This window comes from Chrysoperla carnea, chromosome 1, assembly GCF_905475395.1.
Source record: "Chrysoperla carnea chromosome 1, inChrCarn1.1, whole genome shotgun sequence".
NCBI classification, from domain to species: domain Eukaryota; kingdom Metazoa; phylum Arthropoda; class Insecta; order Neuroptera; family Chrysopidae; genus Chrysoperla; species Chrysoperla carnea.
In genome coordinates, this window is record NC_058337.1 from 81,059,324 (window position 1) to 81,076,387 (window position 17,064).

The 17,064-nt window shown below is 29.6% G+C and overlaps 2 protein-coding genes across 2 annotated transcripts; both read left to right on the forward strand.

Annotated features, from left to right (window-relative positions):
- The first annotated feature begins 5,274 nt into the window (after positions 1-5,274).
- Positions 5,275-10,113, forward strand: LOC123291385 (alpha-N-acetylgalactosaminidase-like). The gene is made up of 5 exons (XM_044871660.1): positions 5,275-5,434; positions 7,069-7,513; positions 8,365-8,526; positions 8,583-8,942; positions 9,994-10,113. Exons 1-5 carry the CDS (start codon positions 5,280-5,282, stop codon positions 10,111-10,113), a joined length of 1,242 nt encoding a protein of 413 aa, XP_044727595.1. The 5' UTR covers positions 5,275-5,279.
- Positions 10,114-11,117: 1,004 nt separating this feature from the next.
- LOC123291395 lies at positions 11,118-16,945 on the forward strand. The gene is made up of 4 exons (XM_044871672.1): positions 11,118-11,213; positions 12,843-12,905; positions 13,180-14,134; positions 16,337-16,945. Exons 1-4 carry the CDS (start codon positions 11,118-11,120, stop codon positions 16,825-16,827), a joined length of 1,605 nt encoding a protein of 534 aa, XP_044727607.1. The 3' UTR covers positions 16,828-16,945.
- Positions 16,946-17,064: the final 119 nt, after the last annotated feature.

Genomic DNA, 17,064 nt, shown 5'->3' on the forward strand with positions numbered 1-17,064 from the left:
GTGAACTATGTATATATGTATTGAAAAACAAAAATACTGAAGTACGGCATGTTCGAAGTGGTAGACATTAAGCCTATTAGTGCGGTATTTTGGTCGAAATAAATATTTTATCGTTTAATAATTACTAATGTTATCAAGTGGTCAAAGTGTCCAACAAATTTCCTGCTGCGTTTTTCCAGATCAATAAGTCAAATATGACGTCATCATGCTCATTGGAAACGCAGTACTTTTGAAAGAAATCGTAGAAGAAAGTTTGGTAGACTCGTAAATTTATCATTTGTTCAAAAACTTTTGTTGTTCTTGATTTTATTTTATAACACTCTATGCTACATTTGATAAAAGAAACTAATTGAGAAAAAAATACGTAAAAAGTGTCAGGAAGCAGAAATGTCAGAGAAAATGCAATCATCGGAAAGATTGAAAAATATTGCTTATTATTGTTTTTTAAGCCAGCGACTTTTTTTTAACATATATGCGACATAATAAAAAAGTCGAAATATGAATATTGAAGCAAGAAAATTATAAAGCTCGATAAATAGATTCTAGATAAATAGACTAGGTATCGAGTTAAAACGTTGGAAAATTGGTATTTTGAAATAATATCTTTACAAAGCTGTTCATCTTACTCAGAATGGCTTTATATTGTCTTTTTCTAAAATAATTGACTGTATAATTGTCTCTCTTAAAATGGTGGAAGCACAAATAAATATAGGTAATTGATTAATGCTAATGGTTTAAATACTTGAAGCAAAATAAAATACATCTTGACTTTTTGACTTTGAAGCGTAAAGCTTAGAAGAACAAGTTTAAGCATTCAAGTTTAAGAAAATTTGTATAATAGAAATATTGTTTATATGGAATTGCTTCTCCACCATTTTAATCAAAAATAATTGTTTGGTGATACTGATTAACTTTTAGTAAGCTTACTGATAAAATTTTCATTATACCTTCACACCCTGTTTTAGTAGTTTCGTTACAAGAGTGGAAATTTTGATCTTCATTAACAGGGATTGAATAATCATAATTTTCTTATTATTTTGAAAGCCTTTAGAGTCCGTTCAAAATATTTCAATGAAAATATAACACCTGATTTTGGAAATTGAATCAAAATTATTCATTTTTCTAAAATAAATTATTCCTGATAGTAAAATAAATAAATTATTACTTATTTTACCATGTTTGTATGAAATATATCAATTACGTATACAAAGTTTAGTACCAAGTTTGTAACCCTTAAAAATATTAATATCATGAACTAAATTGTGTAATAAGTGTTCACAAAATACCTAAGTAGTTATCTGGCTGTCTATCCGTCTTCCTGCCTGTCTGTCCGTAATCACGAGAACTCAAAAATGAAAAGACGTATCAAGCTGAATAATCACTATCCCTACTGTATCTACGATTTAGTATTTATAAGTAAATTTTTTTCTAACAGAACACCCTGTAAAAAATCAAAGTTGACTAAGATTTGACTTTAGAAACAAGCTGCCAGGACTATTTAATTCCTTATAACACTTATTATTGACTGAAACTTTTTTACTACCGTGTTTAGCTCTCGAAATAGAACTGGGAAAATTAAAATGGGAAACATTCTATATTATATTGCCTTTATAAAAATATCTTATTTTCATATTTTTGAGATTTCTACAAATTTTAAGCGGGTAAACGGAAATACAATTGAAAGCAAACCCAAAAATTTCAGCCTCCCATTACCAAATGATTAATAATATAAATTGACAAAACTATATTCCTGTTAGTCATATTCTCTCATGTGCGTGGTCCATATTGTAATGTATAATGCATATAGCAAACATGTCTAGTAAATATGTATGGGATGCTGAGAAGGATAATGAAACCGATCAATATCTACCATACATTCACTATATTCATATGAAGGATAATAGCGACAGCAGTTTCATAAAAGTGCGGTAATATTTAAAAAAGGCTTATTTTTTTTTGTTAATTTCAATATTTCTGTACTTTTTTTAAGAAGAAAGTGTCTTTCTTAAGGAAGTACGAGCCCCAGGGCAATTTTGGATAAAAGCTTGATTTTTTTATATGAAGTTGGGTTCAGTCTAAATTACTTCTGAAATTCTTAGGGGGGGGTGTGCCCGACTATTTAAGTAAATAAATGACTTCAAAAATAGGCATATTTAACATTGGGCTTATGGTAAAACGGTAGATTTATGATATGTTTTCATAAAAAAAAACTATTTAAATTAAATTTAAAACCTTAATAAATGATTGAAAAAAAAAACCGTTGTACCCGTCTAATTAAGGGTGTATGAGCACGGTAGTGTGGAAACATGTTAAAAAAATATATATATTTTCAATTTTGATGGTGAATTATGTAATAAATTGACAATATAAGATGAAAAGTAAGAATAAAATTTTTCGATATCTGAAGTAATTTTCAAAATATCGAAAATTGAAAATTTGTTTAATTATTTAGCTTTCGATATTTTGAAAACCAAGGCAGGTATCGAAAAATTTTATTATTATTTGTCGTCTAAATTAATGAAGTTATAGCAAAATCCATCATCAAAGTTGAAAATAAGGAACAAATAATTTCAACCACATTTCTAAACTTGCCTTCGCGCTCATACTACCTTAATCAATTTTGCTATTGAAATTTTTATTTCATTACCTTTGGGAAGTAAGAGTACCTACGAGTAAACAGTTCAAAAGAAATTTGAACTCAATCCAAGCCACTTCGATCACATAAATATTTCTACATCGTTTGAACAAAAAGCTAGGTCTTAGGTTTTAAAAACGCAAATCTTATATCGATGAAAACTCAATTTTTAAGATCAAAAAATTTGATTTGCGGTTTTACTCAGTCATGGTAATTTGAATACAATAATTACCTAATGAATGTAGTAATCAGTGGAGGATTTAACTTTTTGGGTAGGCTTATGGTCTGAAGAATAATGAAACAAAAGTACAAGAAACCTCAAACATTGTATAAAAATTTAAAAGTAATAAGCCAGGATAGAATCCCATTTTTATAATTATATAATTTTATTATCAAAAAATTATGGTTTTACAATATATTTATTTGATTTCTATTTGCTCGTCTGCCTGTTTGTTCGATGTATCTATTTATTCGGTGTACTATCTACGTGCGCGTGTATTTTTTAGATATATTATGAAAAAACCAAATAAGCTTAGAAAATAACTCCTTGTAAAAACATTTGCATGGAATTTATTCCTTTTTTGACGAGTACCTAGATACTAATTAAAATTTTGTGCATAGAGGACGTCATGTCTTAAATGTAAATGCGAGTAAAGAATGGATATACAATAAACGTATATCCAGATGTACAGCAAAATATCCATAGGGGAACTTAAATAATCCAAAAAAGTAATATTAAAAAAAAAATTACACATTCAAAAACCTCTTTTTAACGATTAAATTGAATAGAAAGATTTTAAATAAAAAGTAGGGATAACATGTTTAAGCAAAGGTTTTTGTGTACTTTTGAATGCAAAATATTATAAAGAATGACGACGAAGACATTAATTGTGTAATTCTTATGGAGAATGTCTAATGTAAATATAAATAAAAATCTTAGGTATTATACAATTAAAAATCCTTCAAGTTAAAACTATGGCCTATTCTGATGTCATACCTAAACCTTCCAACTCACAGATATGATTCATGAACTTAAATCGCACTGTGTGTATTTTTTCAAGAAATCAATAGAAGGAGTCGATTGTCCTATGCCTTACCGAAAGCTTTTCAGTGTCTTCTAGTACTGTCCAGTGTCTTATTCTAGAGGGAAACCCGCTTTTTTGACAATTTTAAAGGTTTGTACGCTTCTGCAGTTGCTCCAAGTCGAGTTAGTATAAAGAAAGCCCCTTTTGAAATTGCCACCTTCCCGATCTCTTTCCCCTATTTTATGTTGAAGTATTATGTTTTTTCGATGGCGGGGCGCTAGGTTGACATATGGGTCTAACATATACTTTTGAGAGTTATTTCTTACATAAATGTCAATAACTTTTATTCAAAACACTTTTAACTTATTGTTTTGATAATATTTTGAAAAATAATCAAATTACATCACCGATGCATTCTTTTGTTTTGATAAAGCTGTTATATTATTTAATGTTAATTGTTGTTTATAAAGTAATTTACAGTTAAACTTGTACATATAGTACAAGAGGACGGTATAAGGTCGATTTTCACTCATCTGATTACCAGACATATTTTTTTTTATAAAATTTTATTGATTTTTAAACACTCCAATCGCATATATAATTATAGTTTTTCTATCGAAAAGTGTTCATGCCTATTTTTAATTAAATTATATTTAATCAATTTTTTCCATGAACACTGTTTTCAGGCAAGCCAATACCATTATTTTCGTAATATAGTATCTTTTTTCTGATACCTGTTTTGATTGGTTAACAAATCGGTGTAGATCTGTTCATACGATATTAACAGGCAAGTAAATATAGGTAACCACACCGATTATTTAACCAAACAAAATTACCAGAAGATAGATTATTAAATTATGAAAATAAGGGTATTGGCCTCGCCTGAAAAAAAAAACCGTTTATGGAAAAAATTGATTAAAATTAAATTGAATTGAACGACAAAAACTGAAAAAAGGCCGAATATTTTACAGTTTTTCACATTTTACAGATGTAGTTTCACACTCCCCTAAGGGGTCCAAATAAGATACCAAAAAGCAGCTTTACATTTTAATGTAGAATATGACTGGCGTATTATATTAGGCTCGGAGTATTTTTAACAGCCAAAAGATCGTTTTTAACTGGTTCCTTTAAGGTGATTTGGTAATTCGCGTCCATCAATCTGAAAAGGGCGTCATCATTTAGCGAAGTGAGCTAGTTATAATGGCTAGATATTAAATAAAAATGTTCTACTTCTTCTTCTCTTTTTTTAGGTAGATTCGTACAGAGGACAACGAAGAAGGTTCTTAGTATTTGATTTTATCACATTTATATCTGTGATTTTTGAAGTTGAAGTTTTTGATTTGTAAAGCTCCACTCTGGATTTTTAAGATAGTAACAGTGTCGAAATCTGGAACCAACAAATTAATTTTTAAGAAAAATTGTGACAAGACATAAAGAAAACAAAGAAAAATTTTGATATATATATACTTATTATAGTTGAGGTTTCATTGTAAATTTTATCTAATCCATATTTTAGAGTGGGTACTTGTCTTTAAAATTGTCAAGATTTTCCACGAACAAAAACTATATAAATCAAAAGAAATGGATAAACTTTACATTAGTAACTAAGTTTGATTAAAATGTTAAAATTATTTTACATATTAATATGTTATTTCATAACACACTCTCATGGACTGGATAATGGATTAGCTCTTACACCACCGATGGGCTGGTTATCTTGGGAACGTTATCGTTGTACAATTGATTGTAAAAATTATCCAACAGAATGTATTAGGTGAGATTTTTGTTTTTGAATAAAATGAACGTATCCAAGAGAAAATATTAACAAATTTCTATATTTTAAATTTTTATATTTCTGCGGGCTTCTTTTGTCACCTGTAGTATGAACCTTTAAGCCGGATATCATGAGACCAAATGCACTCAATATTTAAAAAAACCCATTACCTGGGTGGACCTTTAACTTAAATTTTTTTAAATAATAAAACATAAAATATAAATTGAAAGATTTTAGATTTTCTCAAAATTCATGGTAGCCTGAATCGATTGGAAAAGTTTTAGTTTCCTAGGTAAACTAGATGTCAGTTTTTGGTGCCTGTTGCAGTTTTTTTTATTTTAATTTCCAACCAGCAAACAAATATTGTGCGATAAAGAAGATAGTTCCAAAAAATTTTATCGCCTCGGCAATTTTGGTGCCGAATGCCGCCATATTGGTTATTTTGTATCGTCAACTGTTCTATATATCCAGGACTGGCATTGCGATTTTAACAATAGTTATAGTTTGATAGTTTATACAGTGTGAGCCATTTTAATCTATAATAGTTAACCAAGCAAAAAATAACGTACACAAAAGTTGCAGAGTTTGATGAGGGACATCATATTTTCCTAGTACTTTGCGTTACTTTCACAGCTAATTTAGCTTCTAAGCATTCAGAGATAAAATAACACTTTAAATTCAAAAGTTGATCCTCATAAAAAACAAAAATTGTTCATTTTAGCATTTTTTCGAAAATCGTCAGCTTTTGGAAGAAATGTCCCTTAAAAATGTCATTATTGTATTCAATCGAAAGAAAACAATCTAACAACAGAAAAATGTTTAAGCCAAAAGTTTTTAAGGACATTTGCCTGTGTCCAAGACTTTGACCAACAATTATTGATAAACTTTAAGCGTAATTGCTTTCAATCTAATGCAATAATGGCATATTTTTAAGTCGCATTTCTTAAGAAAGCTTACGTTTTGGTTTTTTTGAAGTGTGATTCTAAAGGTGTCCACCATCAAACTCAATTCAATTTTTGTTGAAGTTATTTTGATTATTTCATTAAGCATCGTACTATTAGCCATTATAGATTAAAATAACTCACCTTGTATATAAATATTATTGCAAAGGATATGAGTAATAGATGGTTTAACCCACAAACATTTGAAAGTAATTAATTAACAGTTTTTGGAAAAAGTAAATAATAATGATATTAATCGCGAAATAAAAAACCCACTCAATTCAAAACTTAGGATTTTGAAAATTTTTCTGGAAAAAAATAATACTTTTGTGGCTATGAGTTCTGGAATATACATGAAATAAATTTTCACGTTATACATCAAACAAGAAATAATAATATTATGAAATGGATTAAAGTACATGGTATCTCAAATTTTTTTAAATTTTATTAATTTATTCCCTTTAAAATTTGGTTGGGAGATCAAAGGAATATTTTAGAAAAATATAATAATAAGCATTTGTGACATAATTTTATTTTTATGTGTCATCAATTATACTATAGGTAATAGAGAAGCCCATTAATCTTATTCTTAATGCACTAAATTACTGGAGTTATTTTTTTTAAAAAGGTTCAACATCACATACTGAATGTGAATGCATAAAAAATTGATTATATGTATTTGTAAATTTTTAGTGAAGATTTATTTAAACGAGCAGCAGATTTAATGGTTTCTGAAGGATTTTTGGATGCCGGTTACGAGTACGTTATTATTGATGATTGTTGGTTAGCAAATGAACGTGACGAGAATGGACGTTTACAACCAGATCCAGAACGATTTCCCAGTGGTATTAAAGCTTTAGCAGATTATGTTCATAAAAAAGGATTAAAATTTGGTATATATGAGGACTATGGTACAAAAACTTGTGCTGGTTATCCTGGTATATTAGGTCATTTAGAAATTGACGCAAAAACTTTTGCTGATTGGGAAGTCGATTATGTAAAAATTGACGGGTGTAATGCGAATATTAGTACATTTGCAGAGGGATATACAGCATTTGGAAAATATTTAAATGAAACGGGCCGCCCAATTGTGTATCAATGCCAATGGTCAACATACGAAGAAATTAATGGTATTCACGTAAGATTCAGTTTTAGATTTTATTAATATTTCTTTGAAACATTGAAGAAACTTACTGAATTAACTTTAGTATATCAGTCAAATTATCATTTATCATATATCAGTAAAATCATCATTATTTAAAGCAAATGTTTAATCAAAGTGAATGTAAATGTAGAAGTGAACATAGCTTCTGCACTAGGATGCAGTGACAGCTTTAAATAACGTAGAAACTTCCCAATATCTATCTAGTGAGAGACTATCATACTATGTTTGTGAAGTTGGTATTCCCATGGTCATACGAGTTTTTGATCAAGACGATCTGAAGAAAATTTTGGTGGCAGTTTGAAAAAGTTTCACGGAAAGTCATTTTTTTTCTAATCGTGCGAGGTTCATTTTCCGATACATGTTATGAGCGAATTAAAAATACTTCTACGCCTACCTTAGTATATTAGCGTAACATCTTCAAATTCACCTCGTTAGCCTTAAAGCCCTGGTAGGATCCAAACGGCAGCACTTTTAATGCTTATCGAACATTTTACTTTTTTCTCGATTGTCTCAACTCGGCTTATGAAGTAGTTTTGACGAAAATAAGAATTGCACGATAAAATGCAGGTTAAAAACCTTTTCTTGGAATTACTACAGATCTTTTTTCTTTTTTTTTAAATATGTATCTATAGATCTTTTTTATAAATATTTTTTATTGCTGAATAAAAAGTTTCTTTTAAATCGGGTGAACCACAAAAAGTTTTTCGGCCCCATAGTTCGCGTACCACTAGTATAAAATGCATTGCCTTTTAAGTACAATGAACAATGTACAGTACCAGACCATTACAGATGTGTAATTTAACTTACCAAAATGATTATTTTAGAGTGATTATGCTGCGATTTCGAAAACATGCAACCTTTGGAGAAACTATGGGGATATTCAAGATAGTTGGGATTCATTATTAGATGTATTAGACTTTTTTGGAAAGCATCAAGATCGTTTTATTCCATACGCTGGTCCAGGACATTGGAACGATCCAGATATGGTATTTACCTCGATATAACTTATAATAATAAAAAATTTATTTGATAATAATTTTAGATAATAATTGGAAATTATGGGCTCACGTACGATCAAAGTCGTGCACAAATGGCATTATGGACAATCCTGTCGGCTCCATTATTGTTATCAACAGATTTAACTTCAATTCGTCCTGCACATAAAGAAATATTACTAAACAAAGATATAATTGCAATTAATAAAGATCCATTGGCGATACAAGGACGTCGTGTTTATAAAGAGAAAAAAATAGAAGTATGGACACGTCCAATTTCGCCAATAATTGATGGATATTATTCCTATGCTATTTGCATATTGAACCGAAATCGGAATGAAATGCCAACAAAAGTTAACTTTACTTTAAGCGACTTAGGTCTGAATGCTACGAATTACAATTTACAAGTAAGCATGAAATTTAAGGATTTAATTTAAGGGTAACGTTGTGCATTTGGGACACCCATTGAAACTTACTTTAAATGGCTTGACATAATGGAGAATATTTGCCATACCTAAAATATTTATTATATTCAAATATGGCCGTTGGTATCTTCAGTTCGTTTTTGCCGAAACGTAGCTACCTTTGTGTTCGATAAATTTATTCGTAGGTATACAAAATTCTTTAAATACACTCCTACATATCTTGGGAGTGATTTCTTGAACTGTTTCCCTTATTATCTGTCCAAATGGTCTTCATTTCTAAACGACCATTAACATTCTTATTGAACTTTTTACATGTGTGGACACCATGTAAATTCGATGTCAAAAGTGAAAAGCTGAATCCTTGTATTTTCGAGAGCAGAGATTTTTGTAAAGTTTTCCATATGGAGCTTATTTAAGTAGACACGCTGTATATCCATAAAAGAGTTGGGACTAAAATCCTGACGCACTTCACATAAATTGTTGGACCTACAAAACACCTTTCTAGCTTACTTCCATAGGTTTCGTTCATATTTAGTTTAGAAAACAATACCGATCCTTTCAGCGGTATAAATTATAGTTTTAAATGTAAAAATTTAATTTCAAATCACTTAAAATAAAACATTGAACGTTATTACCTACATCGCATGTTAATGTGAGATACTAACTCACTGCCGCGTGGTAAATAAGCTCGATGTGGAGTCGATGTGAAGCATTTTTTCTGATAGGAAATATATAAGGAAAAATGGCCATTTTCGAGTTAGAGGAGAGAGGGTGGAGAATAAAATGAGTACCATGTTAAACTGTTGTAATTATTGTAATCTCTTACAATATTGTAAGAGAGATATTAAGACAAATCAATTAACTGATCACAATTTTCTGTGACAATTAATTGGTTAGGTACACAAATATTATAGCCTGTATTATAAAAATTAATTTTTACAAAAACTATCATTGGAATTAATATATTTAATTCCAATGATAAACGGTTCATTGGAATTAAATATATTAATACATTGTCTATTTGTTTTTTTAGGATTTATTCGATCCAGATAAAGATCCAATTAATCCGGTATCAGTGATTCAAATATCTGTAAATCCATCGGGAGTGAAGTTTTACAAAGCATATCCTTTTGAAATAAATAAATTATTGTAAAATTATTATATTTTGAAATAAAATAGTATTTTTCTAATTATTTTTTTGTGTCACCGCTGATTCAGTACAGCTATAGAAGATAAAAAGTTCTCCTCGGATTCTTATTTCTAGGGTTTCTGACACCACGTAAGAGTTTGGATGAAAGAATGTGTTGCTTGAAGTATTTATAAGAGTGTTCAGCGAACGTTTGAACTTGAAAACTATAAGTTAAATAAACACATACCCAAAATAAAAAGTCATATAGTTTTCACATCACATTTTTACCAAAACCATAAAATAATTTTTATTTTCGTCAATAACAAATTTTCGGAAAAATATGTACTTTATTTACTTTAAACGCTTACATATCGAAAACCGTCAAGTTTGGTGAAAAAACACACGAGTCAAAATATATTTATAATTGTCCAAATTTAATAGTTAATGGCTGAAAATGGAACGAAAGAATAATTTTTATTTTTTAAATGCTAAACGGTGAGGCTAGGTAAAAAATGCTGGGAAATGTCTATAATAAAAGTTTTTTAAATTTAAAATATAGAGAATGTATGGTGTCCAAAAGTTCTGTGCCATCCTATGGGCATAGATGAAAATCACAAGCTCGAATGAATATGACTTTGTTCAGACAAACATTTTCTACGAAATTCCACAAAAATCAACTGACGACGAATCCATTCCTTGGTTAGACTGTTTTTCTGGTTTATTTCTACGTTTAATAATAATGGACTGAAACAAAAAAAGTTTACAAAAATAATAATTTTACTGCAACCAATGAGTATACCAGTAGTGTTTCCCTAATCAATGTTTTCATTTTATATGTGTTAAAAAACCACAAAAAAAATCTTATCGTTTTGAAAAACCACTACTGAGTAATTTCCCGTCGCATCATTTGAATTTTTGTTTTATTTATAAGGTTTATTCAAGTTTTATTAACATGTAATTTTGATAAATGTGTAGTGCTGAAATTTTTTTATTTAAATTCATGTGAGAATAATCGAAAAAAATTAACGATGTGCTCCAGAAAATCATTTGAAGAGCAAATATCATCTGCTTTGAATGAAATTTCTCATTGGGATACACAAAAACTTTGTGCATTTTTAGAAAAGGTGAGTTTTCACTTTTTGAATTTATATAATCTAATGCCGAAATAAATATGTGAAACTGTAAAATTAAATTTCAACTAAGTTGAAACTGGAGTAGATTAGGATATAATGATTATAAAAAAAATGACCACCACTCAAAGCCGTGATACATACACATTCATTAGAAAGTCGATCCTCATAAAAAAAGCTAACATTTGTCATCTGATCATTTTTTCGAAAATCGTCAGCTTTCGGGGGAAATGCGACTTAAAAATTTGTCCTTATGGCATTTAATCAAATGAAAATACGCTAAATACGGATAAATGCTTTAGCCAAAAGTTGGCAAGGGCAATAGCTAGGGCAAGAGTATTTTCTTTTGATTAAGTGCGATAATGACATATTTTTAAGTCGCATTTCTTCCGAAAGACGTTTGTCGAAAAAAATGTTATGAACAAAAATTGTTAGTTTTGAGGATTGATTTTTAATTTAAAGTATTATTCTATCTCATACCATTTAGAATTTAAATTGGCTATTAAAGCAACCCGAAGAACTAGGTCCAATCAGGATGACAGAAGACGATGTCCCCCATCAAACTCTCCAATTTTTGGTTGAGATATTTTTTGATTGGTTAACTACAAAAAAAGCTATTAGCCATTATATATGTACTATTTAAACATTAATGTACTATTTTCCGTGTTTTTGGTGGTTTCTAATTTTTTATAAAAACTGTGCATTTTAAGGAAAAAATTGTTTGAATAAAAGTTGTTAAGCATAAAATTTCCAACCGATTAGTATCTTTTTATTATTTCCCTTCTATCACACCTTCGGAAAAACCGATATTTAAATATATATGAGGCTAACATACTTATGTTTATTTGCCGCCCTATAGTGAAAATTAAAGCCGAAGAAAACTACATATGCATAGCGATTCAAAATTTTACGTTCTACAATTTCGGAACGGTGTACTTTTTTCCCTTAAATGCATTGTTTTCTTAAAAATTCTTAAATAGTGTGGAAAAACACGGAAAATTTTACTTATAAATCGGTTTTTCAAAAATGAGAGAGATTGAGAACAATCAAAATATACAGATCTGATGGAACTTGTATGCTTGACAACTTTTTAAAAATTATTTTTTCCCTAAAATGCACTGTTTTAAAGAAAAACAAAAAAAAACATCAAAAACACGGAAAATTGATGTAGACTTTTCAGCAAATATGAAATATAAGGAAAAGTTTATATATACATGTCGATTGGAAATTTTACGCACGATAACTTTGGGCTGGATTATTTTTTCTCTAAAATGCATAGTTTTCCAGTAAATTGCGAAAAATTGTGAAAAACATGAAAAATAGTTGATTTTTCCAAAATCACACTTTTTTTCTGCGCTTATGAATATTTTTATTATACAGATAAAAAGCTTAAAATTGGCATAGATAGCATTTCTGCACAAAAAAATTCAGTATACCATATGAAATTTCATCTAATTTGACTAAATAAACTCGAAAATAGGGTGGCAATGTAAGCGTTACGTCGCAGCGATCTGGTACAATAGAAGAAATAAAAAAAAATGCATTACGAAGCATGTACATCTGTAAAAAAAAAAAAAATTAAAAACTTTTATAAAGTAATTAAATGAATTTTCTTATTTTTAGTACGAATTTAATGATGCTCGACTTGTAGCTGAAAGTACAAATAAGAATGGTTACGATTTTTTGGTAAGTTCTAAATTCAACATTGTAATTTTTTTTTTTCACCTCCATGCAAAAAGTGTCAGCTTTTGTCCTGTTGTACATAACAAAGTTGTCCCTTTCTGCCTTCGTCGGAGAGACAAATAGTATACACACCACGGGAGTAAGTAAAGAATGTCTCAGAGCTCATGTTTGTGCCAATGAGCATGAGGTCTGAGACATTCTTTACTTTTTCTCCTTAGATGTATGACATACTATTCTACAATAAAAATAAAATGACTAAGTATTTTTATTTATTTAGAATGCTGCGGATAAGGTTCATACGTGGCGATTATCGAAAACTCGTTTAAAAAAATTTCTTGAATTTGTCCAAACTGTACGTGAAAATGCATTATATTATGTGCCAATTGAGGCAGAAGCAGAAACCACAAGATATGAAAATACTAATGGTAATATTCAATATCCATTAGCAAAAAAATTAAAAGAAAAATTAAAGATATTTACGACAAAACAATCATTCGAAATGAACCATGTTTTGGAAGAAGAACCCGAAGATGAAAAATACCATACTGTGACTCAAGACTCGTCATTTGATGAATCCGAATACGATGATACAATTTATGATACCGATTATGAAACAGTTTCACATAATGAAAATACATTTGAAAATGATGAAGTAGAAGAGGATATTTATGCAGACGTTGACGTAGTTACTGTTCCACATTATCGTAGTAAATCTCCATCAAAACGACGTCCACGACGTCCAGATGTCCATAAGCCACTTTTAATTAAAAATAACAGTAATATTGACGTAAATGAATTGTTAGAGACTTCTTCGCGATTTAAATCTATCAAAGAATCTGGTAAAAATACCAAATTCAATAAACCTAGTGGGGCTCGAGACAAAATCCCAGCAATACCTCATGATCCAAAAAGAAAAGAAAAAAAACCAAAAACATCAAGTTGGCAAACACCATTGCAACCACAGCCTGTGCCATCTCCACCGAAAAAAAGTCAAGTACCATATGGATCACCAATAAAAAGTAAACCAATGGGTGTTGTTACACCAATGTTTGCCCAAAGGCAAAATACTGAGAAACAAGTGAATATGAGAAGTACCGAGAAACCGGTGAAAATGTTACCAACACGTGAGTTATCTTCGCCATGTAAATCAAAATATACAAAAAGCAATTGTCATAGCGCAGAATCAAGTGACGAAGATGATGGATATTTGAAACCAGGAGAACTTGAAAAGGGTAAGTTATTATTAGTTTTCGAAATTGTGGATATAATAAAAGTCAAGTACCTAAATACAGTTGTATAAGAGACTTGCTTTTTTAGCCTTTAGATAGAGATACAGATACACCGTCCAAAATGTATCTAGATACAGATTTGTACTTACCGTTACCCGATCCGACTTACTGCTCACAAAATCGACAGTTGACCCGTTTTAGTGGTTTATATCTTTGTTTATATTAGCCTATTGCTTTTATTTAGAGTAATGTAATGTACGAGATCGTATATTTGCAGGCTTATCAAGTTTTAATATAAAATAATACATTTGTTTTTTTATTTCCTGCGTTTTTACAGTGTGATCAAGAATCTAAAGTGCAAATATATTATAAAACGTTGTTTTTGGCGTATAACTTACAATTTGTAGCTTTCGTTTCGTTTCCTTCATTGTTTCAATAAAATCTATAATCGTTACCATAAAAGTAATGAAATTCGAAAACTCATAAGTTACTTTTTCTTTTTTTGTACAAAACAAATTTTTAAAATAAATATACCGACTTAATTTACTTGTCTATATGTTTTTAATATGTGATCCAGGCGTAGTAATGTCTGAAGTGTCTGATGTTGCTTACTCTAACAACAGAACATATCTCCATAGAAAATTCGTAGATGTGAGATCAGACCATCTGTTAAATTTTGGTGGTTTATGTTCATGTATGGTGAAATGGCAAAACAAAGTGAGCATAAATCATCTACTAGACTCTCACTAGAATGTTTCCTGGTAACACCAATTTAAAAAAATACCGTTAAAAGACATCTCTATTATGCAATTAATGTCATACGAGTTAAGGAAAAAGCTTTCCCTTAATTTTCATGTATATAAGTAGAACAAGAAACAAAGGCAAAAATTAATCGATTTTTTTGATTTGATTGAAGAATTTGATGGAGGCGAACACTATTTAATTTTTCTTGAATTAATTTTCGGCGATATTTGGAGAAAGTTTCTAGTGATAAGCACCAAGACCCAAACAAGAATTATTTGACTGTCTTTATGAACTTTTCTCTTTGTCTAACACATTAGTCTTGATTCATTTATAATTAATTGCTTCTGTATAGCAAATTTGTTGTAGTGATTTGAGCTTGCCCTTACACATGTGCAAGAACAAATAAAACTGCAAGACCAAGACCAATGAGTAAGACAAAAATGCTAAAACTGAGTTCGTTAAATAAACATAATGAAATACAGTCTTGGTTTTTTATTTTTCTCGAATTGTAATTCCGAAAAATAAAGCAAAAAAATATAAACCAAATGAACCAAAAAAAGAGGGGTGTTATGAGTTTGACCGCTATTTGTGTCTGTCTCTGTGTCTGTGACATAGTAGTTCCAAAACGGATAAAAAGTTTTTTATTTTTAATTTAACGGAGAGAGTTCTTAGCTATGTTTCAAATACGAGAGAAGGGTTCCGTATCCGAAACATTAGGGGAAATCAGCATGTATTTCATAGAATTTCAGATTTGCCCACAGCCACCTTGACTTCATTTTTTTATTGCTTAATTAATTGACTTACCTTTTTCGTTCTAATCGACTTGTAATATGTAAAAAAAAAAAAATTCATAAAAATTGTTACCTTTAAAACACATAGTTATTAAACAATGATATGTATAAATGCAGTAGATGCTATATACTCCACAATTCTATTACATCCGATACTTAAATACTACAATAATGCACATCATCTGGATTCAAAAACAACAACAAAAAAACTAAAAAACAAAACATATGACTTTTTTTCGCCCCAAATGGAATTATGTGAACTGCATTAACGCCTTTTATTTGTTTCTCTTACACAAACAAACGAATGACATTTTTATCGTTGAAGTCAAAAGTTGTATAGAAAAATAAATTATTATTTCTCACGTGTTTTATTATCAAATTAAATCGATATTTTCGCATCACATGGAACAATTATTTTATTATCAGTGACGTGAAATTTTTTGTGTGTGTTTTATTGAATGTCAAAATGAAAATTACACGAAAATTTTCCAATACCAAGCATATGATTTTAATCATTTAATGATAACCTTCCGATCAGAAGAGTTGGAAATTTTTTTTTTGTAATGAAAGAAAATGAATTGTTGTTGGTGCATAAAAATTTCACGATTAATATTACATAATCTCTTTTCTCGATTATATAATCACGTAATTGATTGCTTTTGTCGTTTAGTGTTGAAGAAAAAACGTGATCCAGGATCAACGATGCAAGCACCGACTGAAGCATCAAAACCAAGTAAACCTTCAAATAATTTTGGGGGGACCCTATCACGCCCATTACCTGCTCCACCGAAGAGAAATTTAAAGAATCCTGAACCATCACAAAATCCATTCATATTAAATGTGTCTCGTCAAAGAAGTGAAGAAATTTTAGATGGTAAAGAAGATGGCTGTTTTCTATTTCGCCCAACAAAAGTGTCCAATTGTTTGTGTACTTTAGTGGTGATGTTTAACCAATGTGCTTATCATATCAATGTTCGTGAAAATGTGGATGGTACATTATCATTGGGAACAGTAGAAAAAGACAATGAACCTAGTTTTGATAATATAACTGAAATTATTAAATATTTTCAAAAAAATCAATTAAAATTAATCTCAGGTGATTGTGTACATGGACAAGTATGGCTTACGGATTGTTACTCTTATGATGACAATATATATTAAAACAATTATGGGTGTATGTATGTATTCTTGTAAAATTGGATCCAGCATTCCTGTATTTGATTTATCGAAATCTATTTGACAGTTTTAATGTATTGAGTATGTATAGAAATAGATTCGGGATAAATTTCGCATGAGTAGATAAAATGCACTGTTTCAATAAAATTTGCTCTGTGTTTTAAGCTTTACAATGCAGTTCAGTTTGTTACATGCGAATAGTGTTTATAGACAGTAAATTTT